At 38.3% G+C, this 19750-nt stretch overlaps 1 protein-coding gene and 1 long non-coding RNA gene across 3 annotated transcripts; one reads left to right on the plus strand and one right to left on the minus strand.

Annotated features, from left to right (window-relative positions):
* Positions 1 to 3989: 3989 nt before the first annotated feature.
* On the plus strand, positions 3990 to 17846 carry DMP1 (dentin matrix acidic phosphoprotein 1). 2 transcript variants are annotated; one of them, XM_011951818.1, is made up of 6 exons: positions 3990 to 4072; positions 10266 to 10344; positions 10828 to 10871; positions 13043 to 13075; positions 13254 to 13301; positions 15469 to 17846. In XM_011951818.1, the coding sequence occupies exons 2-6, from the start codon at positions 10287 to 10289 to the stop codon at positions 16804 to 16806; spliced, it is 1521 nt and encodes a 506-aa protein (XP_011807208.1). In that variant the 5' UTR covers positions 3990 to 4072; positions 10266 to 10286; the 3' UTR covers positions 16807 to 17846. The 2 variants fall into 2 exon arrangements, with proteins under 2 accessions (XP_011807208.1, XP_011807209.1); XM_011951819.1 differs by lacking the exon at positions 13254 to 13301.
* On the minus strand, positions 10898 to 12737 carry LOC105518719. Its single transcript, XR_001002873.1, has 2 exons — positions 12601 to 12737; positions 10898 to 11201 (listed from the first exon to the last, which is right to left on the minus strand). It is a non-coding gene; the product is annotated as an uncharacterized LOC105518719 (long non-coding RNA).
* Positions 17847 to 19750: the final 1904 nt, after the last annotated feature.

Raw genomic sequence — 19750 nt, forward strand, 5'->3', positions numbered from 1 at the left:
ATCATGGCTCACTGCAGCCTCGACTTCCTGGGCTCAAGCGATCCTGCTGTCTCAGCCTCCTGAGTAGCTGGGACTACAGGTGAGAGCCACCACGCCCAGCTAATTTTTTGTACTGTTTGTAGAGACGAGGTTTCACCATGTTGCCCAAGCTGGTCTGGAACTCCTGGCTCAAGGTATCTGCTGGCCTCGGCCTCCCAAAGGGCTCTTACACTTTTGTATCAAATTTGTATCTCCTTTCTTTCATACTGAGAATCCTGATTCTCTTGAACACATTGGTTAAAGAAAGAGAATAATTCAAAATTGCTAATATGCTTTATTCCACGTTACATATACAACATTCTCAGAATAACAATAATACTGCCATCACTAGTATAATTATTGAGAACAGTTGAAATTATTTTTGCATATATGCTCTCCAGTTGCCCCACCTTTGTAAAAGCTGCACTATATCAATGCTAAGTATTTAATCATTATATACTGTGCTGTCTCCCATTTAGCCTCACTTAATTACATTTCTGCAAGTAACTATATGTTTTATGCTTATCACCTGTTCTTATGACAATGCCTCTCTAGTTATTTTGGTTGTCTGAAGCTCTTTATCTAGTACATTCCCCAGCAATGGTTTGAGGAAATAATATTCCTTGAATTCTTGCCTGTTGATAACAGTTTGCTTTAGTCTTTCATACCTAAAAGTCAGTTTTGCTGACTTACAAAATCCTTGCTTCACATTTTCTTATTTTGAATGCCTTAAATATATTACCTTATTTTTCCTGGCATGAAGCATTACTGTCAAAGTCTTAACAATAATCTAATATTCCTTCCCTTATGAAACACTTGTTGCTTTTGCCTAGAAGCCCAAAGGACTTTTTCTTTATCTTCAAAGTTCAGTAATTTTATTTGAATATGTTTTGATGTTGGTCATTTTGGGCCCATATTCTCAGGTACCTGATATGCTCTTGAAATAAGAGTTTTTAATCTTCTTTTTTTAAATTCAGGGAAACTTCCTTGGATGATGTGTTTGTTATTCATTTGATTTTTAGTACTTCTGCTGTTCTCTTATTTTTGTTATTTTCTTTAGGACTCCTATAATCTGTAATTTGGATGTTCTTTGCCAGTCTTTAATATATGTGACTTTCTCCCAAATACTTTTTCTTTATATTTTTAAATTTAAAATATTTTCCTCTTTTTTGCCTTCTACTTCCATTGAATAATTACCTATTATATTTATTCTCTGTTGTGTTCCTTCTAGATTAGTCTTCATTTCTAAAATATTTTTTTCTTTTGTTCCAATATTTTCCTGAGTCCTGATATTTATTTTCTGAGTTATTATAGTTTCCATGTATGTTTTTTTCACCTATTGTGTCATTTTCTTGATACTTCTTTGCTATTTTAAAAATAGAAACTTATGGTTTTAGTTTATTATTTAATTATGTCTTCTAAGCAAACTTTCATTGTCTAGCAGGTTGTTATTCTGCTCCTATGGGATTTAACCTTCATAGATTTTTTGCTGTTTGTTTTATATGAAATTGGTTTTCCTGTACTTTTAGAAAGTTCAGGGTAACTTTCAAACTTCACACGGCTCCCTCTTCTGTTGCTTTCATGTTATGTTAAAAAAAAAATAGCAGTTTTCTAAGATTTCTTGGATCCATTCCCCTCTCCCATACTTATCTATGTTTTCTCTGTTGTCTATATCCTGTGCAATTTTTATTCCACTCCCAGAAGTTTCTCCTGTATGTGAGTCTGTCTTAGAAAGCAGCTGTAGTGGCTCAGAATCCTTAGGGGCTAGACTGCTCTAGATCCTTCAGCTGTGCTATGAACCATTGGCACCCATGAGCAATAATTCTTGATGGCTTTGGGTTCTGCTGTTCTTATGTTCATCAGATTTCCTGTTGCTTCTCTCTGCTCACTCCTGCATAGACTCTCTAGGTCTTGTGACAGTTGGTCGTTTGTCCTTAGTCACCTTGGAGTTAGTGGATATAACTTGTCACACAGGGTGTTAACTAATCAAAAATGGCCTCAACATTTCCTCTGCTCCCTATATATATGCATCCTGATCTGACACCAAAAGGTACAGAGTATTTCTTCTTATGAATCTGAGATCTTCTTGTGACTGACTGACCAACAGAATATGGAAAATTGATATTCTAGGAACTCTTGGCCCCCAGCCTTCAGGTTGTGAGAAGGCCAAGCCAAGGAGAGGCCATGTAAAGAACTGAAGTGCTCAGAATTACTGCTCCAACTGAGCTCTCAGGCAACAACTATGAAAGTGGCATCTGAAACGTTCTGCCCCAACTGAGTCTTCAGACGACTACAGCGCTAGCTGTGAGAGATAACAAAATGGTAGTTGTTTTAAAATGCAAAATATTGAAGTGGTTTTTAATATAGCAATAGATAACGAAAATGCCTGGTTTTATTGTAAATTGTTATCCACAGTTTTTAATGTTGTTATCTAACTGCTCCTCTGTTTTTATGTAGGGATGTGAAGAGAGTCTAAAATAATGTCTTGTAATGCGATCTGCCCAAATCTGCCCAGAATCCAATTCTGTCATAAGATTATAAGGTTCTTCTAGCATAGATCTCAGTCAAGACCCATGAAACCATCAGAGAGTGTAATTCAGAACCAGAGCAAAACACAGGGAATTTATAGCTTCCCCATATGGACTTTGGCTTTCTAATCAACCCTAAATGAAAGAAGACATCTCTTTCCTCATTGTGCACACCACCCCCTCACCATGTTATAGTTCACACTAAATACGTTGACAATCCATATATCTGACATTAGTTGCCTGAATAAATTGGGCACTCTAATTTTCTAGATCCATGTTAGGAGCAGCAGCTAAACTTTTTTTTTTTTTTAACAATTAAAGCATTTTTTAAAAAGTCACAGTGAGTTATGCAGATACTGTAATCAACTTAATAGTTTGGCTAATTTTCCAGCCAATCCACTCAGTCATTCAAAGAGTACTGAGTGCTTATTAAGAACTGTTCTAGGTATCCAGGCACTGGTCTGATTATAGACCAGTAAACAAGTAAACATCCCTACTCTTGGGGAAATTAAGGTCCAGCAGCTCATATTCTCTAAATACCTGTTCAGTGGTCATCCTGCTGTCACTTAAACACATGCCTTGGAAATTGCCAAACCCATTTCCAGCTCCCTACAACTTTTAGTACACTTCCTCGAAAATGTTTTGGTAAATATCATTTTATCCATTTCATTACCTTTTCAGTGGTGGCATAGAATTCCTTCAAGATTAGTTTCCTTGGATGCTACCCAACTACTATTCCTCTTAATCCAATTCTGATTTCAAAGAGTCATTAAAATGTGGCGAACAGGGGAAATGATTAAGTGTTAGATTTAAATTTTTTGAATAACACAATAGTTACTAAGGGGGGTACTTTAGTAGATGCTTTATTAGATGAGTAGGAGTTTGGGATCTTTGTGTGTATATGGGAGTGGGGAGATGGGAAGAAAAGGAGGTGAGTAGTAGAGGTTGTTAAAAGAGGAAAAAGGAAGAAATAAAAGCCCACATTCTCAAAACCAACAATTTAAGAAACTCTAGTATTTTAGTAGCTTTCTCCATGTACAACCTGGAAATGTACATTAACAGGAAACTTTCTACCCACCCCTGCCTCCGCCTTTCCCATCCTCGGGTCTGCTGGGATCTGTCGGTGGGTAGAAGACATTGTCATTGTTTATAATGTTCATAAGCCTGCCTGAATGTGAATGACATATATTTAGAAATCAAAATAAAGCTTTGGGAAGATCTTCAATTTAATGGAAACTAGTCTAGTCATTTGGGAACCACAAGAGCTTTTTAGGGAAAATCTGCCTCTGCCAGCTGGAGGAAGTGTGGGTGTACCGGGGTCCCGGTGATACCTTGTGATGTCAGTCACCCCCAGGCTGAGGTTGATTGGCTATGAAGAGCTGCAGCAGAGTTTAAATTCCTGCACCATCAGAGAAGTGTCCAGAATATCAACACAAGAGTGGCTTCATTGGGCATAGATTTCCTCCATGAGAACGGCAACCTGATTTTTGAGACTTTTTGAAAAAAGTCTTTGTGAACTAAGGAGGGTAAGCCATTTATATCATTTAATTTTTTAAAATGACTTTTGCTGGTTGTTTGGAAAATATTAAATATGTATACATGTTTGAGGCATTATACCATGTAGAGAGAGATGGGAGAGCTGCACTTTGGGTAAAAACAGTTCATATTTTTGTGCCTGTTGTTTATGCCACAGTAAATAATGATATTAAAATGACATGTTAGGTCAATAGAGCCAGGTGTTTTTCTTGGTAATGCTTTAATTATATCTCCGCATGATGCTTCTAAAAGGGAAAGTTTATAGAACAGGAGGCAGATGGAAGGTCATTTTGAAATTTAGTTTTAATTAGCAAAACATACAAAACTTTTACATTTAGGTTTGATGAATATGGGAATGTTTATGGCCTACAAGATTGTGAAGAAAAATCTAAACTGGATGGAAGGACTTTCAAAATAATTTTTTTAAATTAAAAAATGTAACGTTATTCACCTAGAGAGCATCTAGTAATATTTTTATGAACTGCATAAGTAACTAAAAGATGATTAAACTACTGAAATAACTGAGGGTGTCATCATTACATTTTTTGTATTGTTTAACTGGGTATTCACGTTAGCATGATGCCTTGGATACAGTCAGAATTCAATAAATGTTAGTTATAATTGCATTTAAAAATATTTTTTAGTGTAGAGAATTTGTGTATATGTTCCTGTCCATGTGTATTTTTATGTACTGTATTTACTGTACTTCTTCATCTGTATGACATTTAGAAGAGTCCCACGTGTTTCAGCAACTTATCTTCCTTAACAGCAGTAACTTGTGCTTAACCATACTTTCTGTTTAACTGAGGCTTGACTAACCTATTTTAACCTTGTTTAAAAATGTGAACAAACTATTTTCCAAAGGGTATTAGTCCACTTATCTACCCGAAAATAGTGACGTAAAACAAAGTGCCTCAGATGCTTAGAGGCCTTCCAAATCTATATTTAATTTTGGGGGCACCTCAGAGTTATTTTCCTGTGGTTAAAAGCATATAATATTGGATTCATTGTAATTGACCTTAAGACACTTACAATAGGAAGGATTGGAAATTTTTTTTGGTTTGTTTGTTTCTCTGGATTCCTGGTCGAGTTCATATCCTGGCCAAGTTTGACTCTATTTTCAAAGAGTAATAAGAAAACAAATTCTTGCAGTTTCTAGTTAGTTGGATTCAGGGTAATTTCATTTTTGTGAAACCAGCTTATTTTATTATTACAAATTGCTGTATACTCACACCTAGAAAAGTGTCTAGCACATTGGATGTTCATAAATATTTATTGACTGCTAATGAATGAATGTATCATTCAGTTGTGTTCTTGAAGATAACAATATTAGCACACATAAAGCAAATTAATATGATGAATTGTTTTCCAAAAGAAAAAAGAGCCTATGACTTTTCAAACCTTTATTTTCTTCCTTTGGCCTATTTCCTTCATTTTGGTTTACATAAAAGAAGACATATATTTTACAAATGTATCTTAACCTTGAGAAAATTCTAGAACCAGTTTCCTTACTTAAGAGCCCAAAGAAGTTTTGGCTATATCTGAAGTCTTGACTTTAGTTTCCCTCTCCACACTCTAAACATTTGGCTCTTTTCAATTCTATGAAAACAATTCAAAAAGTCAGAAATTCTCTAATACACTGCCTTCCAAAGGGATGGAACTCAGGTTGTTGATTTCCTTTTGTTACGTCATCTCACTGTAGAATGACAGCACGTGGAACGTAGAAATAACATTAGCCAATCCTTAAAGAAGAACTCAAAGTTCTGGACTTTTAATTGCAGACTTGTAGTTGTGGTTCACAATTACTATTCAGAATAGGGCTACTGCCTATCTGCTTCTACTCTTTTTTGAATAGTAGCCAAAATGTTTATAAAAAGTTTGGAGCTCTTGTTTGGAAAGCACTTCACAAAATTACAATTATTTTTATCAAAAATACCAAATGCAAACCTAATATGGGGTTTAAGATCTGACTTTCTTTAATGCTTACGGTTGGACTATATTCTTTGGGTGGCAACATCAGCTCTTTCAGAACTCTAGGGTGTCTTTTATTTTAGTTTACTAGACTTGCATCTGGGAAATTACTGCTTTAGGTCAGGGTGCTAAATAGTATTTCTAGAATCCTGAGCAAGTTAGGGCATCTTTCTTATGCTTTAGAATCTTCCATCCCTAAGAAACTTGAGCACTAGGGGCATGCACTTCTTTGGGAAAAAACACAACATTCATTGGTTTGGAATAAATGCACAATGGCATCCCCAATTTTCTAATTATTTAGATGAGAGAAGCTAAAGAAAATACAAGAGAATTCAATAGTCATTGACCTTCTGTCAAGGCTTCAACATTTGCTAGTTTTCAGAGAATTATGAAATTATAACCCTATGCAAATTTCACTTTGAAAATTAAAATGGTGAGCTATCTAATTTTCATTTGATCTGTGGAGCTAAAACCATTGACAGGATTATTTTGAGAATATCATATTTGAGAAAATTTTGCTTTCCTGAAGAAATAAACCTAAGAAATTTAAAAAACAGTTTTGATTGTGGGATCTAAAGAGAAGTAACATCTATTAAATTAAGCTTGATTTTGGTGTAGTTAAGTATTTTCATATGTTTTTCTTTGTTGATACTAATTGAAGGATTTTTAAAAGAAATTAAGATAGTATCAAACATAAGGACTGATACACACTATGCTGAATTAGAATAAAGAAAGTAGCACAAATTAAGAATAACTATGCTGAGGAGAGATAATGCCTGTAATATACATGAGAGGTTGTTTGAGTTGTGTGAAGGTAGAAATGAGAAGCCTGTTCAGGCTCTCATTTTAGGATCTCTATTATTTTCTTGAATACATTAAAAATAAGATTAAATGACTTCTTGAACCCAATGTTTCAGATAATATTCAGCATATTCAGGCATTATTGAGTGTTATACATATATATACACATATATATGTATTGCATATATATATACATGTGTGTATGTATATGTGTATACACGTATACATATGTGTGTATGTATACGTGTATACATACATATATACGTATACGTGTATACACATATACATACATATACATGTATACACGTATACATACACACATATGTATATGTGTATACACATATACATACACACATGTATATATACACAATACATATATGTGTGTATATATGTGTATATATACATATACATATAATTTTTTTTGAGACAGGTTCTTGCTCTGTCACCCAAACTGGAGTAGAGTGGCACGATCATGGCTCAGTGTAGCTTCAACCTCCCTGGCTGAAATAATTCTCCCCACTCAGCCTCCTGAGTAGCTGGGACTACAGGCATGTGCCACCATGCCTGGCTAATTATGGTATTTTTATTTCGTAGATCAAGTGTTAAAATCTCTTGTGGAACTTTAAAAACAAACCTATTCCTGTGCCCACCCAAGTGAATGGATTTATTGCCCTGGGATGGGATTTGTGCATTGGCATTTTTAAAACCCTTCCCAGGTGATAGTAATATACATTTAGGGTTGAGAATCTTTGGCTTTTAACTCCTATCATTAGTTTAGGGGCCAAGGGAAAACTTACCCCTCACCCTCCGAAGGTTCACTGAAAATCAACTGACAAAAGATAGATTAATAGGAGAAAAGGAACACAAATTTATTTTTATGTGACACAGGAGCCTTCAGAACGAAGACCTGAAGATACAGGAGAAACTGCCCATCTTTAGGCTTATGTACAATAAAACATGGGCAGCCATGTAGAAATATGATTGGACAAAAAGGTTTTAACCTTATACTAGTAGACCAAGTTGAGTGGCTCAGCCAGGCCTGTCTAGATTCTTCTTGGCCTCTGTGTGCAGTATTTCTTCCTTCTTGATATGGGACAGTACCTTCTCTGGAATGGGGGTCTTATGACCTACAATTAAACTAGGTGGGTCAGAGAATTTCTTTATGGCCAGTTGTTACACAGAAAGACAGGGGGACTTAGGGTAATATTTTTAGGTTTTATTGCTGGCTTTGGGGAAAAGAGGTTCTGGTTTCTATAACCTGCCTTGGGAAGAGGGATTCTAGTTTCTATGGTTAGTCTCAGGGGAGAATGAGGGACCAGAGATAGGAGGGCAGGGGAAGATCAGAGAGAAGTTTTTGCTTCTGAGGCCTTCATTGTGGAGTATTGTTTTTTGAGTTGCTACACTAGTAAACTATTGCAAATCAAAGAAGATGACTGAGTTGAGTCTCAATTAGTTTTTGGAGACTTATCTTGTCAAAATTGAGGATGCACCTGGGAAAAAGGAACACAAAACCACCAGAAACATCTATGGTCAATGTTTCTTTACAAAGAGGGTCTGGGGACTTCAGTATTTAAAGGGGAAAGAGCAGACAATAGGAGAAAGAGGAAGGGGATAAAAAGAATGGGTAGATAAAAGAGGCAAGTGGTTGCATTCCTTTGAGTCTTTGTTTAGTGTTCGCTGAACCCAGATTTTATATGTGAAAGGGTAGAGGAATAGTCAATTATGCATTTGTCTCATGCTCAGTGAATCTGCATTTTTACATAAGATAACGTAAACATAGACTAGAGGAAGCTGTCAGACATGCATCTGTCTCAGGTGAGAAGAGGAATGACTTTTAGTTCTGTCCTTTGTCCTGAACTTGTGAAGGTAAGCTGTTAATTTACATGGTGAGGGTGAAATTCAGCCAGACTGTTTTAGGGTGAAGATCTCAGGGCCCACAGGAATTTTCCTGTGAGAAAACTGTGAGGGAGGTATGTAGCTTTTTATCCTTGTAGCTATCTTTTTAAGAACAAAATGGGAAGCAGGTCTGAGTGACCCAGTTCCTAGGTTGACTTTTCCCTTGGGCTTAGTGAGTTTGGGGTCCCAAGATTTTATTTTCCTTTCACGGTATACATTTAACATTTAAAGAAATGAAACAAATCAACAAAAGTGAAACTTGCAGGATTATTTGTGAAACATATGGAAGTTCATCAGACAAGTATGCTAAGACAGCTACCAGGGCTTACTAGTGCAGGGTAAATTGCGTTCCTTAAACCATTTCAATAAATTTTTACTTTAGCATCTAGTACATCTATTTTTAAATACAGAACAAAGTGTTTTCCAAAGCAACAGTTATTGAAGTGTGAAATGAAGTTACCCTTCAGAAAAGCAGTTTGATTTGGCATGTTTCTCTCAGCATGATTTACAAGTGTGTCCTAAACCTCTAATCTTCCCCAAATCCTTCAGTACTGTGAATGCCAGCAAAAATAATTTAGCATAATCATGTATAATGTATGATTAAATGTGTCACAGTAGATATTAAGAACTTTCTGAAGTTGTAATATGCAGCCCACTCTAGCGTATCTCTTGTAGATAAAAAAAAGCGAAAACAATCTATGTTGTGTAGACATTATTATGCAGTCATAAACGTGACCTAGAAGCCATTGTGTGTGTGTGAAAACAAATGCCCACCGCCTATCACTGGTGTCAATAAGTGTAGTTTTTAGGGAGAATACATTTGCTAGGGTGCTCTGCCATACCAAGCTGCTTAATTATTGTAAAAGTGAATGGATAGAAATTTCTGTATTCCTCTTTCTTTACTTTTTCGTCAATTTATCATACTTTATGTGTTAGTGTTTGTAGATCTCCTCATTGGAACATTTTCAATTTATTTCTTAGGAATGAGGTTTTTAAAAACCACTTTGTTGAGTTATCAGCTATACACCACATACTTCACTAATTTGAAGTGTATAGCTCAGTGGTTTTCCGTATATTCACAGAGTTGTGCAACCTTCACTACGATACATGGAACAGTTTCATCACCTCCAAAAGAAATCCTATACCCATTAGCTGTCACCCCTCAACCTCCCATCTGCACAAGCTCTGGGCAACCACTAATCTACTTTTTGTCTCTGTAGCTTTGCCTATTCTGGACATTTCATGTATATAGAAGCATTCCAATGTGGCCTTTTTATCTGGCTTCTTTCACTTAGCATAGTGTTCTCAAGGTTCCTCTACTCTGCAGCACGTGTCAGTACTTCATTCCTCTTTATGGTTGAATAATATTCTGTTTTATAGATATAGTAAATTTTATTTATCCATTCATCAGTTCATGGGCATTTGGATGAATTTTTAATAGGAAGAAACTGTTAAAAAGTTGAAGCTACTTTATTTCTTTAACATGGAGAGAAACATCTATGTCCTTCGTTCCAGGTAGACGTATCACACCCAACTATGAAGATCAGCATCCTGCTCACGTTCCTTTGGGGATTATCCTGTGCTCTCCCAGTAAGTATTAGGGTAAGGATATGTGAAAAAACCCTTTCATACTTAAAACTCCGTGATTTTCATTGGCTATGAACCAAGATGGCTGTATATGTTCCAGTCCAGTAAAAATAGTAGTTTCTTAGAACGCTGTTTTCTTAAGAAATTTCATGTAAGTTGTTTTTTATTCTATTCAGTTACCATTCATATAGATATCATTCATATTTTTCTTCCTTATAAGCAGTGGTTCGTAAAGTGTCATCCTGGAACCAGCAGCATCAGCATCAACTAGGACCTTGTTAGAAATCCAAATTCATGGACCCTACCTCAGAGCTGCTAACAGACTCTTTAGGGATAGGAAACAGAAATCAGTGTTTTAACAAGGCCTCCAGGTGATTCTGATGCAGCCTAAAATTTGACTATCCCTACTCCTATGTATGAAAAGTGTTAATAACTGTTGCTTCAGAAATTTCTCTTTGGATTTACCATGTGTACTGAATTTTCTAGGTAGCCAGGTATCAAAATAATGAATCTGAGAGTTCTGAAGAATGGAAGGTGAGTAGAAATATGACTTTTTGAAATATTTTAATTTTAATTTATTATGAGTATAACCAAATTGACTTCATTGCAAATGTTGAAACTGCTAATGACTTCATGAGCATATAAATAAGCTAAACTATAGAGTTCATAGATGAAAATAATGCTGCGATTCCAAGTTAGTAGTATAATCTGGCAAGGAAGCATATTTTCTGTTAGCTTTCTTCTTGTAATGGATGTGTATAATAGTACCAGGGGATGCATGACAATGAACCAAGAGTTTTCAGGAGATATTATGACCTGAAATCTGTTTTAACAAGAGTTATCTGGTGGGCAAGAGGTCAAGTCCTGGGAGGTGAGAAAAGAAAGAAGAATGAGAGGACACTACAGTCTCTGGAATGAGAGCTAATGTTGCTGGCATGTTATTGTATTGAGAATTATTAACTCTCAATAACTCAAGAATCATTGCCAGGCACAGTTCTGAGTCTTTTACATATATTAACTTTGTTAATTTTCACACCTCTGTGAATTAGGCATTATGTTTTATTCTCACTTTACAGATGAAAAAACTCACCACAGAGAGTAACTCAATCTGTCTGGGTTACATGGTTAATTAGTGTTAGAGCCAGACTTTGATATTATGTCACTCACTCTAGCTCCAGAAAAAAAAAAAAAAAAAAACCCACATTCTTAACCAGTGTGTTACTCCCTCTCAGGAAGGAGCCGGGTCTAAGAGGTCAGAAAATTCTCAAGATTGGCACTAAGGGTTAAAATCTTATGTGAAATCAGGGCATTTTGTTCACTACCTTGTTTCCTACTGGCTTTTACATATGATAAAGCTTGGGCCCAGTGCTTTTGGTTGTGGCCAGATAATGTCAGCGACCTGAGGTGGGGTCTTGTCGTCTTGTCCACACCTGAGTCTGGAATAGACTTTGCAGTATTTGTTATGAACTTTCTTCAGAGATATCCATAGGCTGGTTAGTTTAAAAGCAGACACTGTAGATCCTCTCTCTCATTTAACCAGAGACACACAAACATGCTCTGTTCTCAAGTCGAGCCTTGGCATGAGAAAAATAACAATGTCTTGCTCCCTTCCACCCATTAATTCCAAATGATAACTGACTGGAGCACAGCCTGCCATTGTGCCTGCCTGCAGTGTCGCAGGCCAAAGGCAGAGTGATTATAGCTCCTTTCTCTAAGGAGATATCCCCAGTCCAGCACCGCTGAGACGCACGTTGAAGACATATCAATAGCAGCTCCTCCCTGCTCTACTTCGTGCCTTGGGTGTTCCACACAGGACTTTGCTCTTCTCAAAGGGCAGGGGGGAGAAGTGGTGGGGAGGGGTACCAGAAGTTGCTAAGGCATTTTTATAGTGCTTATGAGACTAAAGATAGTGAAATAAATCAGAAGTATGACTAGTTAAATTTCTGACTTAGCATTTGTTTTTAAAACCAGGGCTGTTACATGACTCGAGAAAGGTTTAATGGCTTTCTCAATTCAGTTTTTTTACTATTAAATTTTATATGGTGGATGTTCTCAAATGGATTTTTTCTTTAGTCTATATCATGTTGAATAAATAGTTTTCGAGATACTTCCATAGGCATTAGCTGGTTTCACCCTCATAACTACCTTGTGGGGTAAGCACAGTGGGTGTTAATTTCCTTAATTTATGAACAAGAAACTGGGGGTCAGACACATGAAGTGAATTGCCTACCTTCACCTAGAGTAACCAACCATCTCGGTTTACCTGGAACTTAGGGGTTTCCTGCAACACATGACTTTCAGTGCTAACACCAAGATGATTGGTTCTCAGGGCTAAAACCAAGACCAGTGAGTTAATTGAGACTTGCATCTGGATTCTGAGTTTCAATGCTGCTTTTCATGTGTTACATTTCCTCTAGGTTGTATGAACGGCCAGGTTCAAAGACAGCATGTTTATTTCTGTAAATGAAATATCAGAAATACAAACTTCGTCTAGGTCTCTTATATCCCAAGATCTTTTCAAGCCATTAGTCATTTTACCTTCCGTTTTGAACTATTTCATCATAAAATTTCACTAATTACTCATGTAAATGTAAGACCTCTACCAAGAAACTAAAAATAATCACCTAAAATTATTGTAAATAATTATAATAATGAAATCCATCTGTGAGGGAGTAATTTGTTTTCCTTCCTTTTCTTTTTTGCAGGGTCATTTGACTCAGGCACCAACACCTCCCTTGGTAACTATCTCATTTACTTTTGTCATAAACAACTCATGAAGCAACTTTAACACTCTTCCCGCTGCCTTTTACAATTTTGAAAGTAGTAAATCCAGACTGGAAGCAATTGATGTGTATCATGTTTTTTTCTTTCCTAAGGAATTACTAAAAAGAAAAATAAACATTTTTCCCCTTTCAGGAGAGCAGTGAGTCATCAGAAGGAAGTAAAGTTAACTCAGAGGAACACGTAATTAAACAGACCTTTCTTAACTTTTCAGGCTACTTAGGAATGGAAGGAAATGATGTTAGATTAAATTACCTGGCAACAGTTCTAAATATAATATTTTCTAACTATGAGTTATGCTGGCTAAAGAGTCCCATAAAATAAGAAGAGAAAAATGAGTAAAGAGAATTCACATGCAGACATGCTATTCATCTTATTTTCATCACTGAGGCTAGATTGCTGGCATTGTGGCCCCAAATGTCTCTCCTAGTTAAACAATAAACACACGCAGACACACACGCACTCACAAATGGTCATTGACCATGTCAAACTTACTCATCAACTGAAACTGTTGCTTTTACAATTGGAGCAGTTCAGATCAGGTGAAGAAGTGCCTGGGAACTTCTCTGTGTCAAGGATCCTGCTTGAAGGCAGAACAGGAGAGCCCTGAGGAAACTTTAAGTAAAACAATTGCTTCATTAATGACTTTCTCTTTAAAAATAGTCCCATCTGTGGGACCGGGCTCTGGGAGTGAGAAAGGCAGACTCAGTTTATATCCTTTAAAGCTGGCATTCTTTTTCATTTTTCTAAGACTAAGTGTTGTTACTTTCTTAGCTATGCTATTGTTTTAACCAAATTCAATCCTGTGGGACTCCAGAGAGTCCAGGAGCCAGGTTTCTCCCCAAAACTTTGTTCCATGTTGCATTCTACACTTAGCCAGAGTTGGAAGATGAATTATTAGCCTGTTTATCCCTATTTACTTGAGGTTATCAAAGGAACATTCTAGAAATTTAAAAGCATAGCACTGGGGAAATGCTGTTTGCTGGGGACTTTGTGATTTGTTGCCTCAAGGGTCTCTAAGCTCTCAAGTTACGGTAGCAATCCCTGCTTGAGAAAGGGTTAATGAAGTATGGTGATTCCTGCAATTCCTGCTTGTGAGTTGGGTTAACGAGGTATAGCAGGTTAAACCCATGCTCAGTTCCACCATACCAGCATCAAACTCCAGTGCTAGGAAGAGACATCAACAGCATATACACAAGTACTCCCAATTACAGACTCAGACGCTGATCAGTCGGGACGTGTTAAACAAACAAACAAACAAAAAAACTAGCAGGTATGCTCTGTTGTAGGGTATGGTAAAGAGAGCAGATATTTTGGGAGCATAATGTGTGAAGGCTCACTGTCCTTCCTTACTGGTACAGTGCATCCAATTGTTTTACTTACAGGGCTCACCTCTCTGACTTCCCACTCAGCGCTAAGCTGCCTTGGTGGTCACACTAGTTGGTGTCTTCTAGCTGAATCATCTATAGGCAACTTTCTGGTTGTACCAATGAGGTAGAAACATGGTTTGGGTGAGGTATATGCCATACTATAATATTTTATTTTCATTTTAGCTAAAGATTTTATCCTCCTGTCCTAGTACATTTTTCCCTCCAGATGAAAAAAAACTGGGGTCATTTTAAGATCACTCACTATTTCTGAAAACTCTGTTTTATACAAAACACTTTCATGCATGAGCATTATAAACCATCTCTTTAATTCACAAACAATTACCTAAGAGGTTTTGTTGTTGTTGTTGTGTTTGTTTGTTTGTTTGAGACGGAGTCTAGCTCTGTTACCAGGCTGGAGTGCAGTGGCTCGATCTCAGCTCACTGTAACCTCTGCTTCCCGGGTTCAGGTGATTCTCCTGCCTCAGCCTCCTGAGTAGCTGGGACTACAGGTGCGTGGCACCACGGCCAGCTAATTTTTGTATTTTTAGTAGAAACGGGGTTTCAGCATGTTGGCCAGGATGGTCTTGACCTCTTGATCTTGTGATCCGCCCACCTCGGCCCCCTATTGCTGGGATTACGGGTGTGAGCCACAGTGCCCGGCCCAAGAGTTTTTGTTTTTTTTTTAAAAGGAATTATATATACAGTATGATTTGAATTTCATAAATGTGATTTCCAGAAAGCTTTTTGAGAAAATGTTAGCAGCATTGAGTGAAGTGTGCCTATATAAAATGGAACCACTTGAGATTCAATTTCTCTTCCTTCCTGTTTAAGCTCTGGTGGAGATGTTATTGAATAGTAAAACTGACCATTAGAGGAGGGGAAGTAGGATGAAGGAAGCAGAAAGACTAGACAGGCTCTAGATAACTCCTTCTCTATCAGTTCCTGGAGTAATGACTGTATCTGTTAACCCCAAATTCTAGGCAAATGAAGACCCCAGTGACAGCACTGAGTCAGAGGAGGGCCTGGGCTCTGATGATGATCAATACATTTATAGGCCAGCTGGTGGCTTCTCCAGGAGCACAGGAAAAGAAGGAGATGATAAAGATGACGATGAAGATGACAGTGGAGATGATACCTTTGGCGATGATGACAGTGGTCCAGGGCCCAAAGACAGACAAGAAGGAGGAAACTCCAGACTGGGAAATGATGAGGACTCTGATGACACCATACAATCCAGTGAAGAGGGTGCCCCACAAGGGCAAGACAGTGCCCAGGATACCACCAGTGAGAGCAGGGAACTTGACAATGAGGACCAGGTGGACAGCAGGCCTGAGAGTGACAGTGAAGAACACTGGGTGGGAGGTGTCAGTGATGGGGAGAGCAGCCATGGAGACGGCTCTGAGTTTGATGATGAGGGAATGCAGAGTGATGACCCAGACAGCATCAGAAGTGAAAGGGGAAACTCCAGGATGAACAGTGCAGGCATGAAATCAAAAGAATCTGGAGAAAACAGTGAGCAAGCAAACACTCAAGATTCAGGTGACAGCCAATTGCTGGAGCATCCCAGTAGGAAAATTTTTAGGAAGTCTCGCATCTCAGAGGAAGATGATAGAGGTGAACTTGATGACAACAACACGATGGAAGAAGTCAAGAGTGACTCTACAGAAAACAGCAACTCCAGAGACGCTGACCTCGGCCAACCCAGGAGAGACAACAAGGGTGACTCTCAAGAAGACAGCAAGGAGAATATGTCCCAGGAAGACAGCCAAAACGTAGATAGCCCCAGCAGTGAGTCCAGCCAAGAGGGCAACCTGCCATCTCAAGAGAACAGCAGTGAGTCTCAGGAAGAGGTGGTGAGTGAGTCCAGAGGAGACAACCCGGACCCCACAACTAGTCATGTAGAAGACCAGGAAGACAGTGACTCCAGCGAGGAGGACAGCTCGCACACACTCTCCCACTCAAAAAGTGAATCCAGAGAGGAGCAAGCAGATAGCGAATCCAGTGAGAGCCTCAACTTCTCAGAGGAAAGCCCGGAGTCCCCCGAGGATGAGAACAGCTCCAGCCAGGAAGGCCTGCAGTCTCATAGCAACTCAGCAGAGAGTCAGAGTGAGGAAAGCCAGTCTGAGGAAGACGACAGTGACTCTCAAGACAGCAGCAGTTCCAAAGAAGATAGCAACTCCACGGAGAGCGAATCAAGCAGTGAGGAAGACGGCCAGTTGAAAAACATTGAGATAGAGAGCCGGAAATTAACAGTTGATGCCTATCACAACAAACCCATTGGGGACCAAGATGACAATGACTGCCAAGATGGCTATTAACATCAGCTGTCCTAAGAAGCAGCTGTCACATAAAGGAGTCTTAGGGGCTTGAAAGTGTATCATGATAACTATAATTTATTCATGTGTTGATCAAAAGAATAACCAGAAGCCATTTTTTTTTTCCTGAAAGGAATTGCTGGACATTATACTTGTTTCTAGCGTGTCATCATTTCATAGAGGTTTAAATACTGTGGAGTAAGAGCAGATAATCCAAAGAGGCTAGAAGCAAGAAAGGATCTGCATGATAACTTTGCAGCTGAAATAGTTCCTAACTCATCAACCTAACAAACAAAGCTACTGGGGGTCCGTGATGTACCAGGCACTGTGCTAGGTGTTGAAAATGTAAAGCAGGTTAAGACTTGCTTCTTGCTCGTAGGAGCTTATAGAAGGATCCACAAAGCTACAGAGTTAAAGAGGGATATGTATAAGAGAAACAAGAATTGTTGCAATCCAGTATGGTGAGTGCCAAGACAGAGCTATGAACACGATATCTATCTGGGAGCACTGAGAAGGGTGACCAATGTGTTGGAGAACGAGGGAGGGCTTCACAGCAGAAGGCACTGGAGTTGGAAGGTTGCATAGGGTTTCCTCATTGGAGACTGGGGAATTCTTTCTCGGGATAAATAATAGTAAATTCTATAGGATTAAATACTTAGTTTGCAAAAGCACTTTGAAATTATGGCACAGTGAGTTGTTTTGGATAAGAAAGTATTTTTCTCCCAATTAATTTACCAATTCACCATTTTTTTTTTTTTTTTTTTGTAGAACTCCCATAAACATCACCTTACTGATCACTGGTGATGATAAGAAGGATTGGGTCAGGAAGAGTGGGTGAAAGAAATTCCTCTTTACATAGATACTTTTTAGCTTTATTTTTCTAAAATCAGTTTGTGTGCAATGCTAGAAAAAAACTGTTCTCTGAGTCCTTTACAGAGAAAAATTCTGTATATAAGATTCAATTGATTTTTTGCCAAATACCGTTTGAAATATTACCTCAACATAAAATACTTGTTTTGTAATAAAGATTACAATACCCAAAAAAATGTGCTTATTTGTAATCGTGGTGTTGATTATTAGGATTTATTTATGTTAAGCAACTCTTTCTTTAAAACATTCCCAAATTGTTCATTACCTTCCTCCTATTAAAATGCAAGATTTTCTTAAATTATTTCCTGAAAATTTTATTTGTAATTCAGGTAGCATTTGATAAAAGTACTATGTGTTGCTTATGATATTTCACTAACTATACCTGTTACAGAACAGGGAGAAAAATGAAGCAAACTCTCAATTTTTGTTTGAGGCCACACTAAAAGTTTATGATGTTCAGGCTTAACATTAGTTCCTGCTGGTCTCAGACTCATTTGTGTAAGCTCTGGAAGCTACAGAGAACCATATTCCTTATATTTTTATTTCTTTGAAATAAATGACTTCATCTCAGCACTTCTACTTTACAAATGTGTTTTTACCCACACTTCCACTAGAGTACTTCAGAATTCCCCACAAAATTATTAAAAGAATCAAGAAGACTTCCTGGCCAGGTGCAGTGGCTCACGCCTGTCATCCCAGCACTTTGGGAGGCCGAGGTGAGCAGATCACTTGAGGTCAGGAGTTCAAGACCAGCCTGGCCAACATGGTCTCTGCTAAAAATACCAAATAAGCCAGGTGTGGTGGCACTCCTCTGTAGTCTCAGCTACTCAGGAGGCTGAGGCACAAGAATTGCTTGAACCCGGGAGGTGGAGGTTGCAGTGAGCCGAGATCGTGCCATTGCACTCTAGCCTGGTAAAGAAGAGCAAGACCCTGTCTTAAAAAAAAAAAAAAAAAAAACAAGAAGATTTTCTAACTTTCAGTCTCACCCTTCCCATCCTTCACATTTCTCTGTTCCCTCACAAGGTCAAAGGTGTGTTTACTTGGAGAGATTTAAAAATCGTGTGTGTGTGTGTGTGTGTGTGTGCTGTTCTCTAATACTTCCCCTTGAAATTTTCGAGTTTTTAATTTAGTAGGTCTGGAGTGAGACTCAGGGTTCTGCATCTCTAAAAGGATTCCAGGAAATTCTGATGGAGCCCATCCAATATCGCTATTTGGGGTCTCCACTTGGATTCATTATCTGACTCCATTAACCTACAGGTTCCTGCCAACCCGTTGCTCCTCCTGAGAAGAACTGCCCCATGCCCAGACCTCCTCGTTGCCTGAGGCACAAGTGGCCATGTTCTAACCACTCACATGCGCCACCTCACCATAGGGGACTGGAAAGAATGAGCACCTGACATGAGGCGAGCCTGGCTGGCAGCCTCCAAGGAGCCATGTTGCAAAGGCTCTGCCTGAACGCTGATGGTGGGGGCTTGAAGTCTAATCTTATTTTCCTTCTCTGCAAATTTGAATATTTAGGGAAAGAGATGTCAGAAAGCGGTTAGAACAAAAACAGAAGGGAATATACAGAGAGGCAGAAATGGAGAGTGGGCTAAACCCCATTAATGTGGCACACAAAATGGAAAATTATGGAGCTCCTGATGCTGAGGGGCAAAAGAATCAACTTCCTGCCTGTAAGTTGGACTTGACTCTCCTGTTGCCCCCAGGCCTTCCTGGATTCTGGGATGTTTTGTCTTCTTGAATGCCCCCTGCATGAGAGCACCCACCTTTCTTGAGGCAACTTGAGTGAGTCTTTGTTCCCGGCAACCAAAATGCCTAATGAACAGAGACTTAGAAACTTATGTTATGTTAGCTAGTCTTCCTAGGTTCTATAACCCAGTGGTCCCCAAACTTTTTGCTGTCAGGGACCAGTTTCGTGGAAGACAATTTTTCCAGGGATGGGGGGTGAGGAGGATGGTTTCAGGGTTATTCAAGTACATTACATTTATTGCACACTTATTTTCTATTATTATTACATTGGAATATAAAATGAAATAATTATACGACTCACCATAGTGTAGAATCAGCCCTGAGCTTG

Source organism: Colobus angolensis, unplaced genomic scaffold, assembly GCF_000951035.1.
Source record: "Colobus angolensis palliatus isolate OR3802 unplaced genomic scaffold, Cang.pa_1.0 Scaffold328, whole genome shotgun sequence".
Lineage (NCBI taxonomy): Eukaryota > Metazoa > Chordata > Mammalia > Primates > Cercopithecidae > Colobus > Colobus angolensis.

Excerpts from the sequence above, each read along its gene's own strand:
- DMP1 (XM_011951818.1), top strand. The coding sequence starts at position 10,287 with ATGAAGATCAGCATCCTGCTCACGTTCCTTTGGGGATTATCCTGTGCT. Across the intron at positions 10,872-13,042 it reads AGAGTTCTGAAGAATGGAAG|GGTCATTTGACTCAGGCACC; the intron begins GTGAGTAGAAAT and ends TCTTTTTTGCAG. Across the intron at positions 13,076-13,253 it reads AGGCACCAACACCTCCCTTG|GAGAGCAGTGAGTCATCAGA; the intron begins GTAACTATCTCA and ends TTCCCCTTTCAG.